The 15,552-nt window shown below is 37.8% G+C and overlaps 1 protein-coding gene across 1 annotated transcript in view; it reads left to right on the forward strand.

The window, feature by feature from the left end:
- CPEB4 (cytoplasmic polyadenylation element binding protein 4) overlaps positions 1–14,178 on the forward strand; it is a 64,853-nt gene extending 50,675 nt beyond the window's left edge. Inside the window, exons 5-9 of the mRNA XM_082622075.1 lie at positions 3,529–3,618; positions 3,985–4,103; positions 5,509–5,623; positions 7,133–7,314; positions 9,789–14,178. Of these exons, the coding sequence (XP_082478201.1) occupies positions 3,529–3,618; positions 3,985–4,103; positions 5,509–5,623; positions 7,133–7,314; positions 9,789–10,016 (734 nt within the window). The 3' untranslated portion in view covers positions 10,017–14,178. The remainder of the gene's footprint in view (positions 1–3,528; positions 3,619–3,984; positions 4,104–5,508; positions 5,624–7,132; positions 7,315–9,788) is intronic.
- The last annotated feature ends 1,374 nt before the right edge of the window (positions 14,179–15,552 follow it).

Here is a 15,552-nt window from a genome sequence, read left to right on the forward strand (position 1 = left end):
TCAGAGTAGCGACCATATAGCAACCATATATCCTTGCTTGCTCTTTGTTCCTAATCTACTTTGTCTTGGTTTCCTGAATGGAAATGGAAAGAAATGTTACAGAGGATAGAAGAGTTTTCTCTAAAAACCTATAAGGTCTAATAGTGAGTTTAATAACTTCCCATTTAGATTGAGATTAAACTTACTGAGCCACTACATTTTCCTTAAGATGATCAGTCTTTTAGAAGGTTGAGATAAAAATGTCTTCAAAACAGCCAAAGATTGAAATAAACACAGGGTTTTTTTGTGTGTGTGTGTCTATGATAAAATGTCCTGGAGGAAGCTGTGCTGAAATTTCAGGCCAGACTGGCTCAATCTCTGTTCTGTCGTCAGAAGGCATAGCGTCTGTTCAAAGTGTTCATCCTGGGCTGGACACCTCATCATGACGTTGTCCACTCCAGTAAGCTCCTGGGTGTGACCTTTTCTTTTCTCCAGCTGGAATCCTCACTTTCCTTAGCATCCTTATGGATTCTAGGTTTTATGAGCCTTTAGAGGTCAAATCTTTAACACTCCTGAGCCCTGGATGGACTTCAATGAGGAAATTATATGCTTATATACAGAAAGAGAAGACTGAATTTTATCTGACCTTGCTTGGGATAAGCTCCTTCTCTGGCCTAGTTAGTCTGTATCTTTTAGGAAAATTACTAAGCAATCTTAAATGTGTTGTTCCTAAAATTCTTAGAGGCGCAGGTAAATTTGACCAATTTGGCAAAGGAGGTGGTTTAAACTGAGCAAAATTAATGGGAATTGTGTTAGTCATCTTGCTTTATCCTCAAGACCACGTATGTTGATAAGTTGGTAGCAATTTAGGCAGGCAGCCCTTTCTATTAAAATGTGAAATACGTATTCCTGAAGAATACTGTGTTCTGCAGAATTGTGCACTAAGAATCACAGAGTTATGGGGCAAAAGGGGCTAGAGGCAGATCACTTAGAACCTAATGAATTTTGTACCAGAGGCACTAACAAAAAGAGAATTAGTACCTTGGAAATAACTTGGACAGTTCAGGCAAGCAGCTCAGTATGGTTAGAGGCTGCCTCAAGGAATATTGAAAATGCACAAAACCAATAGAGCAGAAATGCTGGCTTGCTAGCTTGGAGGCAATGCAGATGAAAGTGGACCTCTGAGCAGCTGAGGAATGCAAACTCTCAGGAGATAAGAGCCCTGCAAGGTTGGGGGAACACCTCTCTGACCAGAGAGGCTTGGTTGCTGTGCTCATTCTTAATTTTCTTATAATAGAGCTGAGGGGGCTCCTGCCTGCACATCACACAAGCTGGGGGCTTTTTCCTTTCCTGCTGAAGGTTATGGTTCTCCCACTATGCTAGCTCACCTTGCTTAGGAAAAGTCATTTGTGAACCAGTATAATGTCTAGGTTACACTGACATCATTCCCCTATTTATCAATCTCACACGAGCTAAACGGTACCGTAGCAACAGGCATCATAGCTGTTTGAACAGACTACTTTTTCACAATCTGGAGGAGATGAGAACAGTTCTACCAGACTGAAATTTGAACGTGTTTCTCATCTCTCTTTTCTGTTCCTGCCCTACTCCCAGGTCTTATCTACATATGCTTACCTACTCTTTCTAGAAGTTCCCTGGAAATTTATTTTCCTATAGTCTACTCATTAGTTCTCCAAATATATAATATAGCATAACTGGTATCATTTACATTAATAGGAAAATATGATCAAGTCTTCCTTGTCCATCTCACGTGCCCTTCCTTTACCTTCTTCATAAGGCTCAGAGATATTGTTGTCCAAGGAAGATGGTTGGTGAGGGGGAAGAGGGTGCCAAGTGGAGGGCGTGTGTAGGTACACACACGGAGGGGCTTGTCAGAGGCCTCGGCAGCAGTGTGCACGGTGCCCAATAAATCAGGGCAATAGGGCTAGGGTGCAGAGGTGGAAGGTAGAGGAGACTGCCAGGGCAGCTAGCTGAAAGATGGGTTACATTGAGCAAGGAAGCCAACATATTGAGGATAATCAGAACTTGGTTTCTCATAACGAGAAGGGAATTTACAAACATGGGAAGTGGGGAAGGCTAGAGAGAAACATGGGATGTTGGAGTGGACTTGCAATTACCAGTATGAACTCATTTTTATAAATGTACACAGATATAGAAACAGTTGTAAATATAGCTGTGTGTATATTCATATATTTCCTAGCTTTGTCCTCAGAGAAGACTTAGAAATAATAAATATCCACTAGCAATGACTATACGGAATACCCAAGTCTCAGTTTCTAAATATCTTTTGTCACTGAAAGGAATGAGGATTTCTTGGGGGGGTGGGGGGAGAAACGGCTAATTCTAAGGGTAGGGCAGAGAAAGAACAAGATGAAAGCCTGGAGTATCTTCTTGGGCCAGGAAGTATGGAAGCCCTTGAAGGATCATGGGGGGATAGGTCAAAAGGACATAGGAATCCCCCCCCACTGGCCAAATCAGGGACAATTTTGAGGACAAACTGAACATCAGAATAAATGAGGAGAGAATCAGATTATAACCCATTGAATAAAATAGGTCCATACTGATCTGATATAAATAAATACATGACTAAATAAATGGGGGAGAAGGGAAAACTAGTAAATGTAGAAGGATTGATAGAAATAGGTAATCAGCATTTGGCAGTAATCATTGTGGTAGTTGATATAGGTAGGAGTCTTCAATGGATGCCAAGTCTAATGAGGGAACAGGATATTGATGGATAACACAATATTCCCCCACAAAATACTAATCAAATTCAAAGGGGAAAATGGTTTCTTTTTGGTGGAGAAACCAGGCGGGTATCAATTTGACTAGCTGATCAAGATGAACATACCTAGTGAAAGGACAGGATGACATAGCATCATTATGGTGGTTTTCCTGTTTGGAATGCATAGGTCATGAGGAAACAGTACCGACCCAGGTTGAGAGCCATCCTGCAGAATGAATGGTCTGTATATTTTAAAGCTACTAAGCATGTAAAAGACAGGAAAGAATGAGGAACTATTGTAAACTGAAAAAGGCTGATGACCTGGGACATGACATCTAAATGTAGCATGGTTCTGGGTAGGATTCCGGATCAGAAAGGAAAAAAGAGATATATTGCGATAGTTTAAAATTGGGATGGAGTCTGTGAATTGGGAAAGAGTGTTGTATCAATGTTGATTTCCTGATTGGAAGCGGCATCGTTTGGTGGTACATAAGGGAGTATAAGGGAGTGACCTTGCTTTGAGCAGGTACCAGTAGTTATGTTTGGGGGTAGTAGAGCGTCATGTCAGAAAAAGATGATAGATAGATAGATAGATAGATAGATTCGTGCATAGATAGAAGGGGAGGAGGCAGAAGACAAACGCACAAAATGTTAACAGTAAGGGGAATCCAGATGAAGGAGATGTGGGAGGTCTTGGTGTACTATTCTTGTAAAGAGTAGCTTGGAAACTTTTTTTCTAAACTATTTCCCAAAAATGAACATAAAAATATTTAAATCTACTTTTTTGGTTTGTTGTTCATTAGATGAGATCACAGCTAGTTTTCGTCGCTTTGGCCCTTTGATTGTGGATTGGCCTCATAAAGCAGAGAGCAAATCCTATTTTCCTCCTAAAGGTAATTTTCAATATTCAATATACATGCATAGTTTATCCTTATGTTCTTTTCATAAATGTCTGCCTTCACTGTACAATTTTTCATTGTTAAACTTACATTTTCCCAAATATGTCTTTAAAATTTGTATTTAGTATGTACTTTCAATTCAGATTTAATTTTACTCTAAAAGAGGTTTCAGGATATAATACCAAACTGAACTTAATGTTGATATTATCCGACTTAGGGTGAGATTTAACTTTTAGGGGTTTCTGTTTGTTTTCGTTTTTTTCTACACCTTTTCCCTTCCTTAGTTTTATGCTTCCTTTCCCTTGAAGAATTATTTTAAAAATCGGAAAAATATAAGCCTTTCAAAAATTTTTTTATTAGGCTATGCATTCCTGCTATTTCAAGATGAAAGCTCTGTTCAGGCTCTCATTGATGCATGTATTGAAGAAGATGGAAAACTCTACCTTTGTGTATCAAGTCCCACTATCAAAGACAAGCCAGTAAGTGCAGTCTAGCATGAAAATAGCTTCTCATTTTTGCCTCTATTTGTTAGCCCTGAAAAACCCACAGACATCTTAATGTATGTGTTAATTGACAACGTTTGTAAGGAGAATCGAAATGAAAAGTTTTGTTTTTGTCAGGTTCCTAACATTGACATCCTGTATATTTGTGCACATTATTTTGACATTGAATTTTTGGTTAGTTAAAATATTGGTGAATCTTTCTATTAAAAGACTTCACCTGGTAACGCATTTGATAAATATAAAGTAGCTGAATTTCCTCTGAATGATAGAACTCAAATCACAAATGGATCTGTCTTTCTCCTTCCTCTCTTTGATCAAGATTTTACCCAGTACTATCCTTAACTTTTTGCATATGGTACTCGCCAAGTAAAATGAATTATGTATATACATAAATATACATTGCATATTGTTTCTTTTTGAAGCAGTTTTTCTTTATTATAAAATTTAGTCTTTAGGAATAGTAGCAACTAGCCTGTTTTGACAAATCTGGCAAACCAACACAACAACCTGTTATCGCTCAGCCAGTACCTAGTGATGGGGTCTCCAGTTCAGAATGGAGGCGCTAGTGTGCTTGGCTCAAACAGTGATTTGTGGAGCTCCTCTTAGTGTCTTAGGGTTGTCCCAGAATTCTTATGTGGCTAGACTCTATTTGACTTGTTTGTCCCCTGCCAGTCCCTAAATTTAGGTATTTAAATTGGGGACCTTCTGGCCTTGGGACTTAGTTTGGTGTACCTGTTGGGAATACCCCACTATCAACCCCTTAGCCTTTGGTGTGGGCATTGGTTACAGTTTATACACGCAAACAATTGAATTGAGGTACTTGATCCTTGGTTGTTGTAATGGACACACTGAAGTGTTTTATCATAAAAAGCTTACTGCAGATATCATCAATATTTTTATTTTGAAATGCTTTTTGAAATAATGTAACAGATTTGTTAGTATCAGGAGTAGTTTGCATTTCCTGGACATAGGATTGGACACACAGTCCTAGTTCACATAGCACTGAATACTAATCAACATCCAATACCGTGCTAAATTTAAATTATATGGCTACTGGGGTGTTGCGTAGGAGAGGGGCCCAAATAAGCTGTAAAAGAGTTAATTAACTTACAGATAATTAAGGGCATGTTAGTGTTAAGTGATTTGGGTTATAATAGGCAATTAAATTGAACTTTCCACCTTGGTTAGTTTACTCTTAAATGTGAAATGAAAGGTTGGAATATGCTACTTGTAAGTCTTTTCTAGTTTTCCAGTTTTATTGATTTGTAATGACATGGATTATTGCTTTTAAAAGTAAAATACTCTGCAATAATTTTAAACTTCCTTTATGTATAAACTGTCTGTGTTGAGAATGAGACATTTTGGTTTGCACACTCTCTAGGTACAGATTCGGCCTTGGAACCTCAGTGACAGTGACTTTGTGATGGATGGTTCACAGCCTCTTGACCCACGAAAAACTATATTTGTTGGTGGTGTTCCCCGACCGTTGCGAGCTGGTATGATTAAACAAAGAAACAAACAAACAAAAAAACCCTATTTATCCGTTAGCATAAGAAATATACAGATTTTTCAGGATAAATTCTCCATAAGCATTTGAGTTCATGTCTAGGAGTGAGAGTTCTGGAATCCAAGTGCCTGGGCTTGAATTCATGTGCTCTGCTTCCAGTTAATAGCTGAGTAACCCTGCTCAAATTAATTTCTCTAATTCTCAATTTCCTCATCTGTCAAGTGGAGTTATAAGTATGTCCTTTATGGAGAGTTGTTTTGAGGATTAAATGAGATTGTGGGTGCCTAGTGCTTAGTGCACCATCTCGTAATGCTAATGCTCATCACTCTCATCATCATCTGAGAGAACAAAACCCTCAGGGATGGGTTAGGTATCGAGATGGTCGCTGTTTGTTTTCCCCGTCCCCATGTGCTCAACAGCTGCTTACTGAGCTCTGAAATACAGCAGGGTTCTCAGCAGTGCATTGTGTTGTCAGAGCAGTGCTTACAGAAGAAATTTCATCCCCAACTTCAAGTAATTTGAGGTTTAATAGTATAAGTGAGTTGAACATAAAATGAACATGAATGCAGTTTCAAAACTGTAACATTTCACGGAGAAGAAGATGCATTTATTACTTCAAGTTTCTTTTTTTTTTATTGATTTATTTTTTATTTATTTTTGACCGCGTTGGGTCTTTGTTGCTACGTGCGGGCTTTCTCTAGTTGCAGCGAGCGGGGCTACTCTTCACTGTGGTGCACAGGCTTCTCACTGCGGTGGCTTCTCTTGTTGTGGAGCACGGGCTCTAGGTGCACAGACTTCAGTAGTTGTGGCACGCAGGCGTGGTAGTTGTGGCTTGCAGGCTCTAGAGTGCGGGCTCAGTAGTTGTGGCGCACGGGCTTAATTGCTCCGCGGCATGTGGGATCTTCCAGGACCAGGGCTCGAACCCGTGTCCCCTGCATTGGCAGGCAGATTGTTAACCACTGCGCCACCAGGGAAGCACTACTTCAAGCTTCTATGTGAAAAATTGGCAAATAGCTACACGGTAAAGAAAGGTAAAAAGGATTTTGTTGGAAACATGCTCGAAGGACACCCAAAGACCTTGCCAATCAGCTTTCTAGTGTTCAAGTGATTACTTATATTAAGCAGTACATTGTTAACTGGTAAATATATGGTGCATCGTGGCGTAGAGCAGATAGACCAGGGTGCCAAGTACAGCACAGTCACTTAACTACCCATGACCTTGCACAGATTAATCCTCTCTGTGCCTCAGTTTCCCCAGAAAATTACTCCCTACTTCATAGGGTTGTTGTGTAGATTAAAAGTGAACATATGTGAAATACTCAGCAGAGTCCCTGCCCTTAGTTACAGTAGGTTAAAGATGAACACCTGGACAACTGGTTATAATAGCTAGTTTCATTTTAATAATTATTGTAATGACAGACACATGAACTGCTTTTGATGTAAGAGCCAGATGAATTTTCCTGATTTCAAATGTCCCGTTTGCTCCTTCCATATGTAGTGGAGCTTGCCATGATAATGGACCGGCTGTATGGAGGCGTGTGCTATGCTGGGATTGATACCGACCCTGAGCTGAAATACCCAAAAGGAGCTGGGCGAGTTGCATTCTCTAATCAACAGAGTTACATAGCTGCTATCAGTGCCCGCTTCGTGCAGCTGCAGCATGGAGAGATAGATAAACGGGTAAGTCCCGGACTACATTCTGGGAAGTTCTAGAAATGGCCGTCTATGTCATCACCAAGCTTGGAGTGGGGGAATTTTATGTGACAATAAATTGACAGCTGATAGTTATTCCTGTAGGACCCATTAGATGCATGCTCTGGAATACATCTAAGAGTTTCATATGAACTTCTTCTGTCTCTTAGTTTTCTGAATAGCCTAACCAGAACATTACAGTCACTTTGCTTGAGTCTGTTTAATCTTTCCTAAGGTATCACCTCCATCCATTCACTTATTCAGTTAGTCATTCAGTGCATATTTACCGAATCCTTTTACTATGTTATATCAACTATACAAACATGAACACCCTTGAGATCTCCTCACGTTTTTTTTTTTTTAACCTGGGATATCAAAAATACCTCAGCAAGCCCTATTTTCCTGTGTAACAAATGATTGAGTAAATTCATTTCTAGGACGGCATGTCTAAGAAATATTTCATTGTAACAGATTAAGTAGAAGAACTCAGAATCCTTTCATCTGTAATCTATTTTACTGCCTGAAATTAGGTAGTAGTTCATTAGCATTATTTTCACACTTTATATTCCTCTTCGTTGTGTTTATCCTCTGAATCAAAAGGCTGGAAAAAACCCTCAAAGTTAACTCTTCTGTTTTTTAATGTATTGTATTTGAGACTCTGTGTTCTATTATATGTCTTTTTTCTTTGCATCCACGTATTTCTTACCTTTGTGTTTCATGCATTCAACAAACATTTTAGTGACTAGGGCAAGAAGTCCCTGTCCTCATGGATTTATGTTCTGGTGGATGGAACTCTATCCTACACCAGTACTACTCAAAATACGGCTTGTGAACCGACTGCCAGTTGGTAAATGGTTTGTTAGGAGTTTGTGGTGAGATAGGAATTTATACCAGAATGTGAATCTGCTGCATTAATAAGCACAGTGTTTATAGTTCAGTTGAGATTTCTTCATAGAAAGACCTTCTTGATGAAGAAAGCAATGTGTTGATTTACATTCTGGTGTCAGCTCCTCATTTCATGGCAGACTGGCACTTTCATTAGGGCTGACTTAGATATCCAACACTCCAAGGCATTGTGCTCAGAAAAGTCTTTGTTGATTGACTGTATTGTGCCTTTCTCAATTCAGTACGTAGAAACTATCAAGTCACTAGTGGTTTACACTTACTGCTTATGTTCCATTTCATGTATATTTCACATCGGTGGCAGCTGAAAATTTCCCATGGTAGTGGTCATCATACTGTGAATATAGTAAGGCGAAAGGTATAGATTCTACTGTAAACATGGAGGAAGGGGGCAGGATTAGTTGCAGTATATGTTAACATGCCTCCTCGTTTTTTATTCACACTAAAAAATATGTACATCTGAGTAAACGGACACTCCCGCCTCATCGCTTCATTCCATCATCGGTTTCAGAGTTGTAAGGTTAGCCATTAGAAATTCAGACTTAATTTGTTTTCCTCTACGATCCAATTCTTTGACCAGTGTGCCTGCCATTCTGTAGATGTTATGGAATGGCCTCGGTGCCAGAAGCCTAATCCTCTGATTACGTCTGCTCTTCCTGCCTTCCATATCACTCTTCTCTTTTTGTTCACAGCTAACCTTTGTTCAGGATTCCTTGTCAGAAGTGGATGGCACCAGTGGTAGTCATAGCCTGGTGTAAGGGAGTTTCAGTCATGAGTCTCTCCAAGACTAAAAATAACCAACTCTTTTCTCACTGGAGAATTAATAGCCAGGTTATTTTTAATGCTTGAGAGGCTCAAATGATATTGGCCTATTGAACACTGGAACAGACCCAGTTTTATAAATTCACCTCTGACTTTTAGACTGAAGTAAACCATTCTTCCTGACAAAGAACAAAGCAAGGTTTTAGATTATGAGTACTATGGCTGCATCTTGTTTTCCTGGAGTTCGAGGCTTGTGATTATAACCCAAGATGTGTACACTGTAAATAGAAAAAACCATGACCCAAACCTTATTACAGCTCAGAGGCTTGTGATGCAGAAGTCAGGCAGCTTCCCTCTGCTTTGTACATTGAAGTGCTATTTTGTGGCACTGGGAATCTCTCAGTTGGTCTTGTGTAAATTATAATTCCACATATGACAAGAATCCAGATCCACTAATTAAAGTGACGGTTTGTGTCTATGAAAACTCTCCTGTGGGTTTAACCTCATAATGTTCTTAAATGTTAAGTTGGCTTCACTCTTAACTTTCTGCTGGGATCTTGCTTTTCATTTGAAAACTGTTTAGGTAATAAGACAAAAATGTAAAACAATGGGCATAAAAGCCTTACCACCTTAAAAGATGATAGCTAATTTCAGTAAAAGAATTATTGACCCTTCCTTTGGGATACCTTGGCACAGACTCATTCAGACAGTGGATGGAAATGTACATACACGGTATAAGAGTCGCCCGGTCCATTCACTGAGAAATGTAAACACCCTTGTTTTATTTTTGATTGCAGGTGGAAGTTAAGCCATATGTCTTGGACGATCAGCTGTGTGATGAATGTCAGGGGGCCCGTTGTGGGGGAAAATTTGCTCCATTTTTCTGTGCTAATGTTACCTGTCTGCAGTATTACTGTGAATATTGCTGGGCTGCTATTCATTCTCGCGCTGGCAGGGAATTCCACAAGCCCCTGGTGAAGGAAGGTGGTGACCGTCCTCGACATATTTCATTCCGCTGGAACTAAAGGATAACTACAGTGCTCATTTTCAGGCCTCAGAATAAGTGCACTCTTCTGTTAATTCTGCCCCCTTCCTCAACCTCTTCATGCTGGCATGTCCTTCTGTGCAGTCTGTAACTTAACAATAAGTCTAATGGAAAGAATGACCTATAATATAGGCGTTTTGTAGATTCTTGTGTCACTGAAAACAATACGTATGAACTCCTTTTTCGTATTGCCATCATGTTGCATGGAAGTTTCATTCTCTTGTTTTGCTGGAGACCAAGAGGATCCAAACTTCCCGCAACATTTTCTTAGAGGAGAGAGAGAAATATTAAAAGAGAAATGAAACAATAGAGTATTTTGGGTTTTTAATTAAATTATTGTTAATACTAGATAAGAATACTTTTATTAAAATAACCACATAACAATAACACTATCAATCTCTCCTGACGCGGGGTTTCCCCCAGGGAAGTGCTTTTGCCTTTCTCTTTCTTTTCTTTCATATTTTTTGCCTTTCTCTTTTTTTCCGTCCCCTTTTTATTCTTTTAACAGCAGTGGAAGAAGTTAACAATTATTAACAGGAAAGAGCGTGTTAAAGCAAACACAAATGCATGAGCAAGATTGAAGCAGCATTATAACTAATTTTAAGGGTTTAGAGGCGGAATGTAATTTCATTATGCCGCAAAGTTACTACCGCATCAGAAAAAAGAAAATAGTAAAGTAGGCAGAGCTAGGTTTATTTTCTTTTAAACAGGTTTTTAAACTTAGAATATAAAAATTGGGTACATTTACTTCTGAGGGGAGTGCACTTATTTATTTTTAAACTTTTACTTATCTGGTCACAGCCCCAGGAAACCTACCAAAGCTAGAGTTAATGACAACTGGTGGGAAAACTAGCATTTCCTCTTCTAAAGAACAAATATATAAATTTTATTTTTGATGTTATATATAAACTCTATATCCTAATTTACTAACACTCATCAGGTGTCAGCCTTTGCTCTCCATTTTGACGTTAAAAAAAAAACAAACAGATCTAGAGATACCTCAAGGATATCATTTTTGATTTTGTGTTAGACTACCATGTGTAGCCAAAACTGGAAGACAAAACCAATATTCAAATTGGCTGCTGATTGGCTTACTTTTAGATTTAAAGTTACTTTGGGTATCCTGTAATTTAGTTGTAACATAGCAAATGAAAAAAAAAAGTTAAAAAAAAGTAGTTGCAAGGTGTTTTGCACTGTTGAACTAAGTAACTGTGTAAATCTGTGCAAAGGTACGTATGTTTATCTTACTCTTCCTATAAAATAAAATAACATTACAGTTTCAGAACTTAGCATGGGACATAGTCAGTGTTTGAAGTGCCAACTTCATCAAGTAATGCATGCTTTATTATAAATAAAACTAGCTTTTGAAAGGCGTTACGATGTGTTGAACAGTATGCTTCAGGGGTAAATTGAAAATAGTCTCTTGAAGCCCTGGTCATGGAAGTAACTTTTATTTTTATGGACATTCTCTTATGAAATGCCCTATCCACCATGAAAAGCATTATCATCAGTGTGCAAAACATTAAATAAAAAAAAAAAAAACTAATGGCAATCTTGCTAGTTGTGCTACCTAACAGTACCATCTTGGATCCTTCAAAACCAAAGACTTGCCCCAGGAGTGCGGTGGAACCACCTGGCTGATGACCCCTACTGATCTGGAAAAGCAGTCCTTTATTTTTAATCCAGGCTTTAATGAACTCTATACCTGTTAAGTTCCAAAGGTCAAAATGGAGGCATTTGCTGTCTAATAGATACCGAAAGGGAGCTGCTTTGAAAGAATCCCCTGCAAATATTGGAAGCGGTCATGTGAATGGAGGGTGCTGTTGCGTAGCTGGTCAGGGACTTTTTTTTCTTTTCTCCTGAACGACATAGTTCTAATGGGAATGTTCATTTGCCTCTTCTTATTCTTTTCAGTGCTTGTAGGTGGCTTGGGGTGTGCTATCGTGCCGTTCCTACTCAGTAAACAGGTGTGATGAGCTAACAAGAAATGAGAACTAGCTTTGAATAATAATTTTTCCCTTGGTACATGACCTGCTGAATTCCGGTACAGTGTTTTTGTAGCTAACTTATTTTGTCATGCACATAATGTATATTTGTTATGCACTACTTTTGTATATCTTGTTTTTCCAACAGTGAACATTTTTAGGCACACTTTTCACTGACGGGATATCTCTTTATGCAATACCTCAATTTTTCATATTGCAAAGAGTAGCTTTTTGTACTTTTATTACTGAGAGATCTTCATATACTTCATTTTTTAATATAAATAATTTTAATAAATTTTATTTTCTTATACTCTGCTTTTTATACATTTCAGTGCTCTGCATACATTTTAAATTACGAATGTTGTGCACTGGCAATGCTATTTTAGAGTCTGCAGAGAAGAGAAAGCATGTTGCTTAAACATCCTTCCCCAGCGCCAGCTACTGGTGTACCTATAATTTAAGAAATAGTCTATGTAAAGTCACAAATTAATGAAAAAGAACTTGCATGGAAATGACAGATAACACTGTAGTTCCTTAAAAAAAAATTACATGCATAAGCATAGGGTAGAAGTTTAAAATAACAAAATTGTCTACAGCTTCTTACTGAGTTTTTTAAATTATTCATAATGCAGACATTTTTGGTGAATGTTGAGCCATTTTTAATAGTAATAAATTGGTGTAAAGTGTTTGATTCAGAGATGTCTGCTCTTTTAAATTACATATAAAGAAACAGAATAGCCTGCCGTGGGACAGGTGGGTAACGTTAGTATGCATGACTAATGTAAGAAACTGTTATTCTACTAATATTTACTTGTGATTGTGTGACAAGCGTGTTTACAGATTATTTGGTTACACTTCAATTTACAGGGCATAAACAATTATTATCTATTACTCTGGACTTTATTGATTACATGTCCTTCAGATTACATGGGATTGTAGTTGGGAGTTACCATGTAACTCAAAACATAATTAACATGTAATTAGTTTACAGATTTTAGGGTATCACTTCAATGTACCAAGCATGTAGTTCTAGCGCACTAGCATGGCACCAGCCACGTACTTACAATGTAGTTACAGAGTAATTACATGGTTATTTTTGCAATGTAAAATAAAGTGTTTCTGATTATTTTCTATGTAAAGGAACCCTCTCCCTTCCCCTTCTGGTCCCTAAGCTTCGGTAAAATATATATACTTCTCCATACACAGACCTCTGCAGAATGCAAAATAAAACTTGCAGTGAATGAATTTAGCATTTTATGAGAGTGCTGTTGGAAAGACTTGATAATTCACCCTTTTTGTTTTGAAGAGTTGAATCTTCTGTTAAAAGGTGATTTAAAACTTGAATGTGATGAATTGTGGCAAGTTAACTTCAAGTTATGTGCAATACTTATTTCAAACTTTTGAAAGATCTTTGCAGTGTAATTCTTTGTTTTTAATTACAGACATTTAAAAATGTCATTTTCTACTGTTAAGAGTAATCCTCTTTCTTGCTGGTGTTTCTAAAGAAAAGAATCAGAACTCAATCTTTCTACTAATGTAAATTTGAGATTATTTTTAAAAATGGAATAAAAGAGGTTTTGGTCATTTGCTTTATTTTATTATCTTATTTTAAAGCTACTGTGATTGATAGCATTGTAAGAATTGGGACAATATTGTATTCAACTGTTTTATTTTTTATATTTTTAAAATTTAAAGTATAATTAGTTTTTATAATTTTCATCAGATTTTTGTTATATTTTTTGGAAGTGAAACTTTTAGCAAGTGGGTGTCTAGTTTTTACTAATCCCTAATTTTTTTTTTCCAGTGTATTGCTCATATTATCAGAAGGAAAAGTTATTTAAGTATGTCAGTTAATTGTACTACTTGGCTGAATTTCCATATAGTTTTTACTGTGTATGGGGAGGTTGTAGTATTTATTATAGCATTTTAAATAAGGGTAATTCATTTTTTATTAAAGTCATTTTCACGTTAAGTTCCTATTTTTGTATGTTCTACTCTTAAGTTATATAACACAGTTCCTTTTTTAAAAGAGTTCATTTGTTGAAGTGCTAGTGGAAAATTAATGTTATTAAATAGTTTGCAAATGACTATTTATACCAGTATGCATATAATTTTTAAATATTTGTAATGTGAGATGTTGAATGAATAAAACTTTTAACTCAGCTTTCTTTTAATATACTTATTTATTTTCAACATAAGTAGATTATGCTTCCATGGTTGGGGATATAGCATTTAAAAAATATGAGGAATGTATTCTTTGGCCAAAGCAGAAGAAACTGAACTGAAAAGATGTCCAGTCATATAAGTACTCCTGGCAAGTGTGCCTTGCTTATGTAAACCCATAAATGTCAGTGGTGGTCGTCTTTGGCCTGCACTGTTAGTTCACACGCTGCCCTGCAGAGGTCTTTTCATTTGTAGCCTTCAGCATGTGTGTGAGGCCTAAGCCCAGGATCCGAGTGTTCAGTCATCTGCTTTAAGGCCAAATGTCCAATGAAAAGTAAGGGGACACGTGTTTACTTAATAGGCAAGGTCAGTATTTGAGAGGTTTAGTTTTGGGTCTTCGTCAGTGAAGACCCTTGATTTCTGGCCACTCTCACAAGAAGATCTGGGTTATTAACAAGTCTCTCTGGAATTTTAACCACCCAGTTCCTCCCTAGATCCTGACATCACAGGATGTGGCCTCTGGGATTATAATCAGTAGAGCATGTGAATTGAAAGTATTATCTTTGGGTTCGTCCATAAATCATGTGGACTACTGAATACTGTGATGTGTTAGTCATTTGTATTTTAGAGTGCATTTTCAAGCTTTTAAGGGTTTATTATAGCATAAAACATAACACTCCATAGATCCTGTTTTGTCAAATTTCATTTCTGCTCTTTCTTACCTTGGGTATAGTATTCCTAAGACTAGAAAATGGACTCTGGAGTTCTCTTGCTTCTAAGTTGTCTAAATGTTCCCAATATAGAACTCTTCCGACTGTAGGGGTTTCTGAGAGTTCAGGCTGAACCAGCAGTGCATAGGACCCCCCAGGAGTACTAGGTCACAGAAGCTTTGGCTGGCAGTAGCCGAAACTTAAGTTCAGAGTTCAGTGAAGGGCCCCTGAGAAAGCCCCAAGGACATAGGAGATGTGGGTGACATTTGGTTGCCACCTCTGCTGTATCCCTGGGCATGCTGGCATGGTTTCAGCACTATAGGAGACGGGGGGGGGGGGAAACATGAGTAGATTTAGTTTCTTTATTTGAGGAAATATTTATTTTAGGCAAGTGATATATCAACTATAAGTGATGTAACAATGGTATCTTGAAATAATATGTAGGTGCAGTACTTCTGGTGTCTTAAGTCATGGAATGGTGAATCTGGAAAGGTTGTGTGAGGTTGTAAGGGCTGCATTTTCTTATTTTATTCACTGGTAGCTTACCTAAACCCACCCAACAAGGAAAGCTCCTTACTCCATTCTTAACGGTCCTTAACAATGAAGTTATTTAATAACTTCTTTTGGTAATGGGTTTGTAGTCATACACAGTTCAGAA

Source organism: Mesoplodon mirus (assembly GCF_964341445.2).
Source record: "Mesoplodon mirus genome assembly, chromosome: 5".
NCBI classification, from domain to species: Eukaryota; Metazoa; Chordata; class Mammalia; order Artiodactyla; family Ziphiidae; genus Mesoplodon; species Mesoplodon mirus.